General features: G+C 36.8%; 1 protein-coding gene across 5 annotated transcripts in view; it reads right to left on the minus strand.

The window, feature by feature from the left end:
- col23a1b (collagen type XXIII alpha 1 chain b) overlaps positions 1-13,310 on the minus strand; it is a 185,652-nt gene that overhangs the window by 17,904 nt on the left and 154,438 nt on the right. For all 5 annotated transcript variants that reach the window (XM_068216112.2, XM_073936057.1, XM_068216111.2 and 2 more), the window contains exons 5-8: positions 9,923-9,949; positions 9,739-9,765; positions 1,838-1,864; positions 1,649-1,675 (exon numbers count right to left, since the gene is read on the minus strand). In XM_068216112.2, coding sequence (XP_068072213.1) covers positions 1,649-1,675; positions 1,838-1,864; positions 9,739-9,765; positions 9,923-9,937 — 96 coding nt within the window. In that variant the 5' untranslated portion in view covers positions 9,938-9,949. The remainder of the gene's footprint in view (positions 1-1,648; positions 1,676-1,837; positions 1,865-9,738; positions 9,766-9,922; positions 9,950-13,310) is intronic.

The following is a 13,310-nucleotide window of genomic DNA, read 5'->3' on the forward strand; positions in this document are numbered from 1 at the left end:
TACGTTTTTTTTTCTAAATAAACCGTAAATTACAGATATTTTTTACAGTGTAGCCTATAAACCACAGGTGTCAAATCCAGTTCCTGGAGGGCTGCAGCTCTTCACAGTTTAGCTTTAACCCTAATTAAACACACCTGATCAAACTTATTGAGTCCTTGCATCTTGTTTGAAATCTACAGGTAAGTGTGTTGAAGTAGGATTGAAACTAAACTGTGCAAAGCTGTGGCCCTCCACGAACTGGATTTTCACACCTGTTTTATAAACTAATATAAAGCATTGCATTGCATTAATCATGCCATGGACATTACATTAAGATCCCTACTGGTTTAAAAAAAGCCTAGATTAAAAGAAGATAGCCAAATTAGAACGTGTCATAAGTGAAGTTTCATAAACTAATTTCGAGAGGGGCACGTGACATGATCAACTTCAGCTGATCCTAACTACCTGATCGCTAATCATTAGCTAGCCGAACAAATCATTCCAAAACTACTATCCTGCCTAAACTTCATTTCTTATCTCTGTTTTCGGAACCCCTGCTAACACATTAAATACATGGTCATTTTTTTCTGGGTCATTGCGTCTTTGCAGAGTGCTGTGTAAATGCAGACAATCGAATACGAGTCACTTTTAAAAAATGATGTAAGCCGGTCATCAAAAAAAAAAACTGCATAGTCGCAAAATTGCAATTAAAGATCTGCAGTGTAAATGCAGCCTATATGGTGCACTGCACTATCCTTCATATGCAATTTCTGAACATTCTTCATGACTGCCTCTGATGGCACAAAGAATACTTTGTGAGTCTGAACTGCTTCTTCTGTGTCTGGGCAAAGGGCAAAAGCCACAAGTCAAAAGTAAGCGGGAGGTCAACTATCCACCTGCACTACAAACTCAAGTCCTGCCATCTGGAAGGAAACACGGCTTTAATCGACTTCCAGGTCAAGGGGCCCTTGTCCCATGAGAACTTTAATGGATTCCAAGGGGTCGTTCTCCTCCTGCTTAAGTGGAGTTGAAAAAGCGCTAATTTGGCTCTTACATCCACACAAAAAAGAAGAACACGGCCCATGGGAAAGGCTGCTTTCCTTTTTCCTGACTGCTCATGTCACCACTCCAAATGATTTGGTTCATTTTTCTACTGTCAGATTGATGGCGCAAAGCAAAAACAGCGCAGCGTATACTACACATGTTCTTAACATAAAGAGAGAGAGCAGCCAAAGCACATGTTTCTAATTGTGTTGAATGGTCATGAGGCATGGTGGAAAAGAAGCACGGAGAGCCAAATGATTTAAATGATAGCTCGAGTAGATATAGATAGAAAAGTGGTATGATCTTCACTGACGCATTCCTGATTTGTCAAGCCTCACAGTTTTTCATTGTGGAGCAGAAGAAAACAGACTCAGTGGAGGCTGGGGAACAGTGATGGATACCATATTGAAGCTGTAATTTAAATTAGTTTAACAGATAAAGATTTAACTTCTATCAACATCAGAGTGTAAAACATTTAGCCACCTTGCCCTGTCATGTAAAAGGAAACGGCTTTAATGGACTTCCAGTGCTATACTCGGATCAGTGCAATCTCTGTTAAGTAATTATATATAATGTATTATTTATAAGGGTTATCATAATAATATTCTACTGTAGAAACACTCACCATGGGCCCCATGTCTCCCTGGTCCCCCTGTGAAGAGAGCAGCTCTTAGTTTTGATTTATTCTTTAAATTTCACTGGGAAAAATGAGACTGAAATGATTCAGTTACAGTTAAAACTATCACTGGTATGCCTCAATGGCTCCAAAAATGTTACATTTATCATGCTGAAATGGATTGTGTGGTGAATATACCTTATCTCCTTTTGGTCCCGGCATTCCCTGGCAAAAGAAGAGAAAGATTCAGAATGACAGATTAAAAATTGTTCTCAACACCACAGACTTTTCCATTGCAAACCACAAGTCACAACGCTTACACCTTCAGAAATGACTGGCAGATGTTTTAGTGGTTGAATGGAAATGTTTGAATAAACGATTGGCAAAATGAAAAACAATACATCATAAAACGTGAAATGAGGAATATAGAAAAGTACAGATAAAACAATGTTATGACATTCCACTCCTGATGACTGCAAGGATTCCATTTTTTTTTTTTTTTAAGAAGAGATCTTATATCACAAGTGTGGAAATGGATGATATTTTTCTGGTTTTTAACTGCTCGGCAGGGAACTTTGCTTAAGACCACAAGAACAACAAGACACATTCTGGTTATCACAGTTTCATTGTACTCTGTGGGGTCATGTTCACTGTGGCTCTTCGAATGCTGTAATTTTGTGTGCCATTTCAGAAGTATGAGCTTCATCACTAAAGCAGCGCAGTGGTGTCATGGTATTTTTCAAAGTATGTTAAACATCTTGTCTCAAGTGTATTTAATGTTGACTTAAATAAAAATATGGATTTGTGGTCAGTTACAAAATGATACAGCAGGAATCTTGAGAGAGAAGTTTTGGGAGAGTTTTACCATTAAAGAGTACCAAGATATGCCATAAAATGGTGACTGGACTGGAGGTTGTTATTGTTGGACCTAACAATAGCTATGTTTTTCCATCCAAAAATGCGAAATGACTTTATGCGCAAAACTTAATCGCATAAAAGACATGCGAATAAAGCCAATAGTATCTGGATGCAGCCTTTATGATGCAAGCTGAGATCGCATCACTCAGCGATGCAATGTCAGACACAACGCACTCAAATAAAGTGAGTGACATCACTGTGAGGGGTAGGGTTAGGGGTGGAGTTAGGTGAGCCCATTAAAATCATTGGATGCAGCTCAGATTGCACTGCACCAGGGCCCTCATGTATCAACGCTGCATATGCACAAAAACTTTGAGTACGCCAGATTTCACGCTCACGTTTGCATTTACTAACGATGAAATGAACGTGAGAATGTGCGTTGGTCCACGCCAACTTCATGCCTGGTGTACATTCATTTTTTGTGTGTGTTTGTTATATTTACATTGGCGACTCCTAGAGGCAGTTGTGTTTATGCACACTACAAAGTATCTTTGAGCCTTGTAATGGCAGCTGTATGGGACAGGTTCATCCACATGTCTAGCAGGTATATAAGGTTTCCATACCACGCAGTTGACCAGCCAAACATTAAAGCGCAATTTGCAGTGGTCACCACCTCCAAATCACATTCTGTTCAAAGTTTCTCTTTTTGCTTGCTTTTGCCATTGCTTTTTCGTTGCCAAAGTATAGTAATTAGCATATTCATACGGGGAGGAGGCAGGGAGGGGGTTTTGTGCTCATGCACGTGCGCTCAGTTTCACGTTCATTCGGATGTACAAAGAGAACATGAGTGTGATTCGGCATACACTACGGTGGCCGGGAAGTGCAAAACAACATTACAAAGTTTGAAACACTTTAACAAAGCTCGAGACAAATTTACATTTTGACATACATGTTTACCTATCATGAGACACAATTACATAGGAAAAACAATTTTACCAAGGACGAAACAAATTTACATTTTAGAAAACAAATTAACAAGACGCAAAAAACTTTTACAAATTCGAAACAAATTTACAATTACAGATTCGGGAATGTACCACACCTCGGAAGTGACGCGGGGAAACGTTGTTGTTGTTGTTGCTGGTGAGCGCGGTAAATTCGCGCTGTGGAGTACATGCAGGGCCGGAGCAAGCTGAACTGCCGCTCTAGGCAGAGGACGATCTTGCCGCCCTCAACCCCAATGTGAAAACGAAAGTGACAGGTTATGAAAATTAAGTGAGGTGTCGTGGACCTTTATTCTGCCGCCCTATGTGCGGATATAACTGAGGACGCGCGGGTGCTGAGGGAGGGAGGGAGGTGTTGCCGACGCTGCCCTCTCTATTCTGTCGCCCATGCGCGAATATATCTGAGGACGCGGGTGGTAGGGGGGTGTTGCGGACTCCTCTATGAACGCGCCGGCCCTGAGTACATGGCGTAAACAAAGTTTATGGTTACCGAACATGGACTGCGGTCGAGGGTTGTTTTGCCCGTTTTGTGGCAAACACATGTGCAACTTAACACGGTTTTGCTTTGCGTGTGGTCGGTGTTTAGAGTTTATAAAGGACGCGGACCAGGCGGAAACGCCAGACATGCTGCATCAATGTGTTTAATATTTTTACGAGATCCCCTCGGTACGTTGTAATCATGAACATGATGTCAAGTCTACACGGTGTAAACCTCTGCTTGAGGACTCTTAACAGTAAACTGAAGGAAGCCTGTGTTATGGTTTAACTGGTGTCTGTGTTAACTGAGGCCCCTTTTCAGATGTGCAAACTATCCACGTTTGCAGATCGGCAGATTCGCCACTTTTTCACCCATCACTTTTTCACTTTTTTGCCCATACCGAATAAAGATTCTTGTTACTTGGTGTCAGTGTATCATTGTTGATTTAATATTTGTGTGGCAGAACAGCAAAAATCAAAATTAATCTAAAGAAATAATTATAATTGACATGTCATCAACAAGATTCGAACCCAAGTCAAAAGGTTCTACACGAGTATCCACCAACTTATCCAACTGAGCTACTCCGGTGTACAAGTTGAGATTGGTTTTGGTATCTTTATCAGTCAACATATGCCGTGCTTTAAATGTTTCCATGTACTTGCATTTCCATGTTTTTATGCACTCTCACGCTGATATTTTCTCAGAATAGCTCTAATTTATTTTATCGCAGTTAGTCAAACTATGATTTTTATAGTTGTAGACTTGTGGAAACCTGTACAAAGTCACACACGAGCTGGACATTATTGATATTTTCCAGTGTGTGTGTTACATTCCGGGTCAATACTGGTGTGTGGTACATTCTACGTCACTTCCGGGGTGTGGTACATTCCCTTTCCGTAAGGAATCTGTAATTGTAAATTTGTTTCGTGATTTGTAAAAGTGTTTTGCGTCTTGTTAATTTGTTTTCTAAAATGTAAATTTGTTTCGTCCTTTGTAAAATAGTTTTTCCTATGTAATTGTGTCTGATGATAAGTAAAAATGTTTATCAAAATGTAAATTTGTCTCGAGCTTTGTAAAAGTGTTTCAAACTTTGTAATGTTGTTTTGCACTTCCCGGCCACCGTACTACACAGTGTTTCATACATCTGAATATTTTACTGAGTATGCACATTTACAGCTTTGTGCGTACGCAATGTTTTAGTATAATTTCAACGCAAGTCTTCGTACATGAGGCCCCAGGTCTCCATCCAGACCCCTCTCAATAAAGCAGTGTTTCCATCCAAAGAGTCAAAGCAAACAAAATCATCATCCCCTGATTAACTGGCTCCAAATATTAAGAGTAAAAACTAAATTTACTGCTGTAGGAGACGCTGCGTGAATCTATTCTTTATTTAATAAATGACTATGCCTGATGGCAATCCTAACACGTAGTGAAAGCGCGGTAGCGTTTGAAGGCATGAGACACAGAGCACAGACACTGTTGATTCTGGAGGTCATTAATAATAAAGTAACATTAATACTGAGATGGTTAAGGCATTTTAGAATGACCAGAACAACATTTCAGATGTTTTACACTTTACACATATTAAAATTGTGCATAAAAATAGGTGGATGGAAACGAAGCTAATGATGGCAGTGGATCAATCACTTGATTTTCTCTTCTGATGGTGTGATTGTGACACAGATGGGAGAACATTTACATAACATTGAGATGTTGCACATCTCCCCTGTTATGTAAAGTACTTCACGTGGATCCCTGGGTCATGTGTGCCTAGTCCAAAACACACACCTCATTCTTTAATCTTCAGTAAACCTTCAAGTAAACACTCAACTGAAGTACCCTTCCACTTTTAGCATAAAAACATCCATCCTCTTGAAACCAGTGACTCTAAACTTTGACGTAATTGGCAAAAGCTGCTGGTGTTTCACTGATGTGCTTTACCCAACTTGTGTGCAGTTCTGAGCAATTAATTGCTTCAATGTTTACCCTTCTAATGTATTTTAAAAGAGGCATTCAGGCACTTTATTTCTTCCACACAGTGACATTGAGGCCCACCCTGGCCTCTCTTATGTAAACACATATATGTGTATAAGAGGAGAACTGGGCAGGATTGCACCAGCCATTTGTAAAGGCTTACTAAATTTTTGAGGTAAAGTACACAATGGGATTCTTAATAACTACCAGGGTTGGGCAAAAATACAATGAAATGTATTTTAAAATAAAATACTAAATACCTTAATTTTAGGTTTATCAAAATAAACTACAAATACAGCAAAAACAGCATGTATCAAAATAAAATACTGTATTTTGTATTTTAAACATGCTAAATACTTTTATAAAGAAGCATGACATTTCTTTGCAAATCTTTCATTATTTAGACCTATTCGATCAATCCCTTCCCTACTAAACTGACTTAATGAAGTAAAGAATGTTTGATAGCAAATGTGCCCAGTAAAATTGCCATCATCTCTGTATATTGATTATTCAACCTCTTAATGTTTTAATATTAAGATAATAATATAGATAAAGAGTTAATACCTTTTTTTTTTGTTCACAGAGTTTTTCTGAAATCTATTTTCTCTTTAATACTCAATGTAAAAGTGTATTAGGAGTTTTTGATTATTAAATATGTGTTTCATATGTTGTGACATCTCAAGGCTTCCATCTTTCCTCTTCATTAACTATACAGTTAACCTACTGATCAACTACTGGCATTTGAAACAGTTAATGAAGTATTGTAAGAATCACAAAAACTTATTTTTTATGTTGTTTGTTTTAACAACAGACGATTCTTCTTTCATTGAAGAGTCAATAACATCCAAATCACCAATCAGAGGGTGCATTTATATGATGTTTTCATGTAGATTTCTTACAAAGTATTTTTCAGTATTTTGTAAATACAAAAAATACAAGACAAAATATTAAGCCATTTTCATCAGCCCCATCAAATACAAATTGCAAAATACTATTTTGATTTAAAAATATGAATTTGAAATGCATGTCTCATAAATACTGCCCATCCCTGATTACTACTACAGTAGTCAATATCTAAAGTGGATCAAAAAGTATTTTAAAATTCTCCTGAGACAAGAATGGGTGTTGTTAAATAGTTTTAGGCGACTTTGATGAAAGATGTTCATCCTGGTCTGTAACTGTATTTGCACGTAAATTTATTGTATGTTATATAGTAATAAACATTATATTTAATTATTCCAATAAGCAGTTTTTAAAGTTGATAATGCTACAGCCTCAATGTAAATAAAAAAAAAATAGTTTGTGTGAAAAAGGTGACATTAAGCACATTTGTATGATGTGTTCAGTTCATAGACATGCACATGTGTTTACCAACCAAAACAACAATATTGCACTTGAGGACCATATGTGTGCAGGTAACTCATGGCCCTGGCATGCATAAAACAGCATTTCTAGTTGTTTTTGCAGATTATTTTAATATAGATTGTTTTGACAAGCACATAGTCTTTTTAAATATGCTGAGCAAAAACTTTTCAGCTTTTAGTACAACTTGTTTACAGTGATAATACAAATGTTATAAACATTGAAATGATAAAAGACTACTATTATTAGTGTATTTATATATGTCAAAAAAATTATTATTATTTTTTAAAATCTGAATATAACATTAACCAAATGTTTGCTTTCTTCCAAGGTCCTTCCTTTCTCAATTTCTGTCACATGATGGAATTTGGTTTCTCGCCACCTTCAATATTTGGCTACACTGAATTGATTTTTTATGGATAAAACATTGTTTTGTTGTCTTTTTTCTTTTCTTTACATTTCATTTATTGTGTAGCTTTCATGTTTAAAGCTTAAAAGCTGAAATAGTCAGTGTAGAGGACTATACAATTACTTTTCTGGAATACTTGAGGAAACAAAAACAAGTCTTTAATTAAATTGCAAAGTTGAATATTTATTAATATTTATTTACTTTTAGTGCAGATATTCAACTTAAGTTTTAATGTGTGTACTGCTGGTGCAACTGGCCTTTGGCACAGGGATGTGCAGTCAGGAGAGGCAGGTGAGGCAGTGTCTCACCCATCATCATCCTCACCTGCCATCATGAGATGTATACTAATGATAAAATAAATATTTGTCCACTGATCTATGCTATAAATACAATTTCCATATGATTCAATTGATTTCAATAATTTTTATGATCAAAATCGCTGTATTTTTCATATCTTCCCTTCAATTACAGCGTAGGAAGCGAGGTGAGGCAGCACCGAGCTCTGTCTCGTGTCAGATTGCGTAATACCTTGCAAACTGGCTTGAGTCTGCCCTCTTTGCTCACTCATTGTATGCTACCAATGTAATTCATACATTCATTTTCTTTTCGGTTTAGTCCCTCTATTAATATGGGCTCGCCACAGCGTAATGAACCGCCAACCCATCCAGCATATGCTTTACGCAGCGGATGCCCTTCCAGCTACAACCCATCCCTGGAACACATCCATGCACACTCAATCCCACTCATACACTACGGACAATTTAGCCTATACCCAATTCACCTGTACCGCATGTCTGGACTGGATTGTGGGGGAAACCAGAGCACCCCAAGAAATCCCACGCGAAAATGGGGAGAACATGCAAACTCCACACAGAAATGCCAACTGACCCAGCCAAAGCTCGAACCAGTGACCTTCTTGCTGTGAGGCGACAGCACTACCTACTGCACCACCGCGTCGCCCCTGCTACCAATGTAATGCTTTATTAAAATGTTTTTAGTAATTCTAGACATTTTTATTATATGTCCTCACTTTCCATATAATAGGTGATGTATTTCACTCATCTGTCACTTATTTATTGTTAGAATTTGACATAAAGTCACACTGGAAAGACATGAGGTGAGGTAGGCAGTAGCTCTGCCGCACTGAAGAGGTCATACGTGAGCTCATGTTAATCCTGGTTGCTCTTCTTCTACGCAGTAAAGTTCAATAGGAGTCTGTTATTTTATGTTTTTGCTCTGACTGACTGCAAAAATTGTGGATATCAGGTCAAAAGTTTCTCAAAATGGGATTTTCAATCAAAACTTTAATAAATAATGGACGGCCAATGCTGGAGATAAAAGATTTGCTTCAAAGGACAGGACAGAAGATAACGCGATCATTTCAAAGTAATTCAAGTCATGTCGAGACTTCATTTACAAGTACTGTAAAAGTAAGACCAGTGTGCGAATGTTGTGTCTATGAATGAGAGAGAGAGAGTAAGCAAGCAAGAGAGAGTGCGCGCATCTGCCGTGTTGTTGTTTGTGTGTGTGTGTGTGTGCGTGTGTGGATGAGAGAGTGCATTCGCCGTGGTGCTGTGTGTGTCGCTTGTTATAGTTGTCTGTAGCATACAGCTGGGTGTTTTTTTGGGAACATATTTAACCACTATGCATTTTACATTCTGCCTTGGCCCAATATGTCTGTCATGTGTATAGAAAGAATGCTGATATGATATATGAATTACAGTCTGTAGTTGGCAAATATATTGAGTGGATATGTTTGTAAATCTGACTTTTGACTTTGAAAGGGTCACTGCCTCACCAGCCACAAACCTCAACGCACGACACTGCTTTGGAGTAATTAAAGAAATGAGATCTGAAAGTTGCTCTTGGACGGACATCACACTTTTATGACTGAGGTGATTGATTGAAAAATGTGACTCCCTCCTCCTCCCCCGAAGAAATCTAAGATGCATTGCACACTAGTCACTCACAATAATACAATTACTTTAATCATGAAAAGATGAAAAAAACATACCTGGCTGCCTTTTTGACCTGGAGATCCCTATAAGAAGAGTGGAATTATTATTTTTTTTTACAATAAAATAAGCAGCTTATCACAGTGCAGTAACATCCCCTTAGCTAAGTGGAGTTAAACCAATGATGTTAAAAACTAATCTAATCATTACCTGGTTTTAAAAACTGCAGAAGATAATACTTACAGGCTTGCCATCCATACCCAATGGGCCCTGGCAGAGACAGAAATGCATTCATGAGTTATGATTATTTCAGGGCACTCCTAGTAGAGTTGTGGAGTAGATTTTCATTCTATTATTTAAACATTTCTTCTGTGTTGTTACATACGTATATGAGCACAAAATCAAAAGGAAATGATTGAATAAGAAACAAAAAATATGGTACATGTTATCCAATGATTATTAAATTGATTGAGGGAGATATTAAGGGTTAGCCAGGCATTTTTACACTCACGTCATTCTAAACTCATACACATGCTAATCTTCAGAACAAAAATATTGTTTTTGTGTGTGAAATCTGAGAGATATCAGTTTAATGAAAATCTATTTTTACAAAACTCTGGCTGATTCCTCAAGACATTCATCACGGATCAAAAATAAATTCATATAAAGCAAGCAATTTATTCTAACAAACATGATCACTTTATATGATAGATGCAATTGAACCTTTTTTATTTTCATATAAATAATGATCAGCAAACAATGCTCTGTGCATTCAAATGTGGTGATGAAAGAATAAGGGATAGTTCACCCAAAAATGAAAATTTACTCAAGTGGTTCCAAATCTTTATTTCTTTTTTTAGAATTAAACACAAAAGAAGATATTTAGAAAAATATTGGAATCTGTAACCTTTGACATTCATAGTAGGAAATACAAGTACTATCAAAATCAATGGCTACCCATTTCCAAATTCTTTAAAATATAATTTCTGTGTTCAACCGCAGAAATAAACTATTGGGTAAACTCTTTTTAAGCATGCTTGATGATAACCAATGAGGATAAATCTCAAATGTCACTGCACATTTGAGCTTCAGAAGAACCAATGAGGTCTATTTATTAATTTATTTTCAAGCCTAATCTCACGAGGAAACGTAACTATTTTACATTTTGTCATTTTAGAGGGTAATTCAGTTCAGTCGTAAGAGTTCAGTCGTATGATATTGTACAATTTTAAAAAGGAGGCGTGGCACCCAACCCCACCCCTAAACGCAAGAGTCATTGGGATAAGCAAGTCATCCTAAATTGTATGAATGAGATTGTACAGATTAATACAACACCTAAATCAAAAAGTTTCGAATTGCCATGAGATCGTGTTGGTATTTTCTTATTACTAAAGTTTTGAAATGTTAATTTTTCTATAGTATCTGGATGCAGCCTTTGTGTTGCAAGTTGAGACTGCATCACACAGAGATGCAGTGTTAGACACAGTGCACTCAATGGAGCTGGTGACGTCACTGTGAGGGGTAGGGTTAGGGGTGGGGTTAGGTGAGCGCATTAAAAAGCATTGGATGCAGCTCAGATTGCATCTGCACCGAGTCTGCAGCCAGACCCCTCTCCAATATTTAGGTAAATATTACAATCTTGCAGATTTCATTTATGTTCCAAAAAATAAACAATAGTCTTATTTGAAACCGATGATGAAGCAAATGATGACAGAATTTTCGTTTTTGAATGAACTAATTCTATAATGTTAGTCTGCTGGATAAAATATAATTAATTAAATTTAAAAATCTGAGTTTAGGAAGACTATTTTGTTGGTTCACTAAAAGATTGAGTTAAAGCATTTTGATTCATTTGTATAAATAAATATAACATACATGTATAAATAAATCAATGCATCCCTTCAGAAAATAAATATAGTGAATTTTTATTTCATGGCGGCTGAAATAAAGTTGCTTCTTAACTATTACTTTACTTTTGTTAGGGATGCACAATAGCATTTTTTGGAGTATTGACCGATACAGATCCGATTCCGATATTGTGCTGATTTATTTATTTTTTTAATTATTAACATAATACAGTTTCTATAGTTCTGGTAATAAACACAAATAATATATCTTCTTTAGTAAAAACAACAGACCTATAGGCCTACTGTCTATGACAGACAACACAATCTAACTAAAAAACATGATGCATGCTGTAAACTATAAGCTACAATATTCGAGCATTTGTTATGACATTGAAATTATCTGTTGTTGTCCAGCTTGTGTTTCCTTTTTTAGTATTAAGATTTTTCTTTGAAATCTGTAATAGGCTACCCTAATCAATGGTTAAATAATCATCCTTTTAGCAAAGCCTGATATTTTCCTGCAGGTTTGACAGAGGGCAGTTTTACTTCATAATCCCTTGCCTAAACTCGCTGTGAGTGAGGTGAAGAAACTAAAAGCATGTCTGTATTGTTTCTGTTTTTGTCCGAAAAAGTCTCTTTTTGAAGCGAATTTTGTTTGGTATAATTTGTTGGTTATTTCTGTGTATTATTTGTTGGTCAGTTTTCTACAAAATAAACATAAATATTTAAGTTGAAGTTTAAAACAAGGTTCGCTTATATGCTTCAGTGCACAAACTGACAAACAGGTCTGTTAAAGAAAATATTAATATAAATAAAATTACAGTGAAATATTCACAGTTTAAAAGTCGCCTATATTAAACTAAACAATTTTCTGTTATTGACAATCCATTTGCGCCCTTTTATTAATTTAATCAACTATTCTGACCACAATGAGCCAGGGTTTACAAACTATTCGCAGCACTGAAAGTATTCCCCTCAGAAGAATAAACTCGGAAGGATGAGAGAACAGAAACTTATTGTAAAAATAATCTTCTGGAGCGGCGCAAATTACATCTGTGCAGCCGGTGCATGAACGAAGTGCTTGCATCACCAAGACATAGCGCTCAGCCCTCTGGTATACGGAAACTTCTAAAACAGCAGCACAAATAAGGGAAGAAATCAGTACGTTGAGGATCTGTCCAATGTATTATTGAGCCTTTTCTAATTGAAAGTTTCAGGTAGGCCTACTTTGTGAAGAGCAGGTAATACTAATCTCTACTCCTGTGTTGTGAATGCGATCTGCTGCTCTAACAGACACAGCGCAACTTGATTTAGAAATAGAAATGCTAAATATGTTGCAGGTCAAAATGAACCCACTGACCAATACTTGATCCAGCAAAAATATGCGTTATCGAATCGATATCCGATCCAAGTATCGAGATCGGTGCATCTCTACTTTTTGCTGTATTGATTAGCGGATCATTTTATATGATTAGAGGAAGCTAATGTCTCGTAGTCCATCACTGGCTTCATAAGCTAAACCTACAGGACAAAAAGTTGCTGTCCACTGTCCTGAAGGTGCTGAAAGCAGAGTAAACTAAGTAAATTGAACTAAATGTGAGCACTTTCTGTTCAAAGAATCGTCATGATTGTCAAAATGTCATGATTTAATTAGATTTAAATCCATCTTTTGAATCATCATCATCAACATTCTGTTTTTGTGTGTCTACTCCCACAACAAAAATAACACAGAGAATAGATCTGTTAGTCTTGTTCTTCTAGTGTATGCTGGTAGTGTTAAGATA

This window comes from Danio rerio, chromosome 21 (assembly GCF_049306965.1).
Source record: "Danio rerio strain Tuebingen ecotype United States chromosome 21, GRCz12tu, whole genome shotgun sequence".
NCBI classification, from domain to species: domain Eukaryota; kingdom Metazoa; phylum Chordata; class Actinopteri; order Cypriniformes; family Danionidae; genus Danio; species Danio rerio.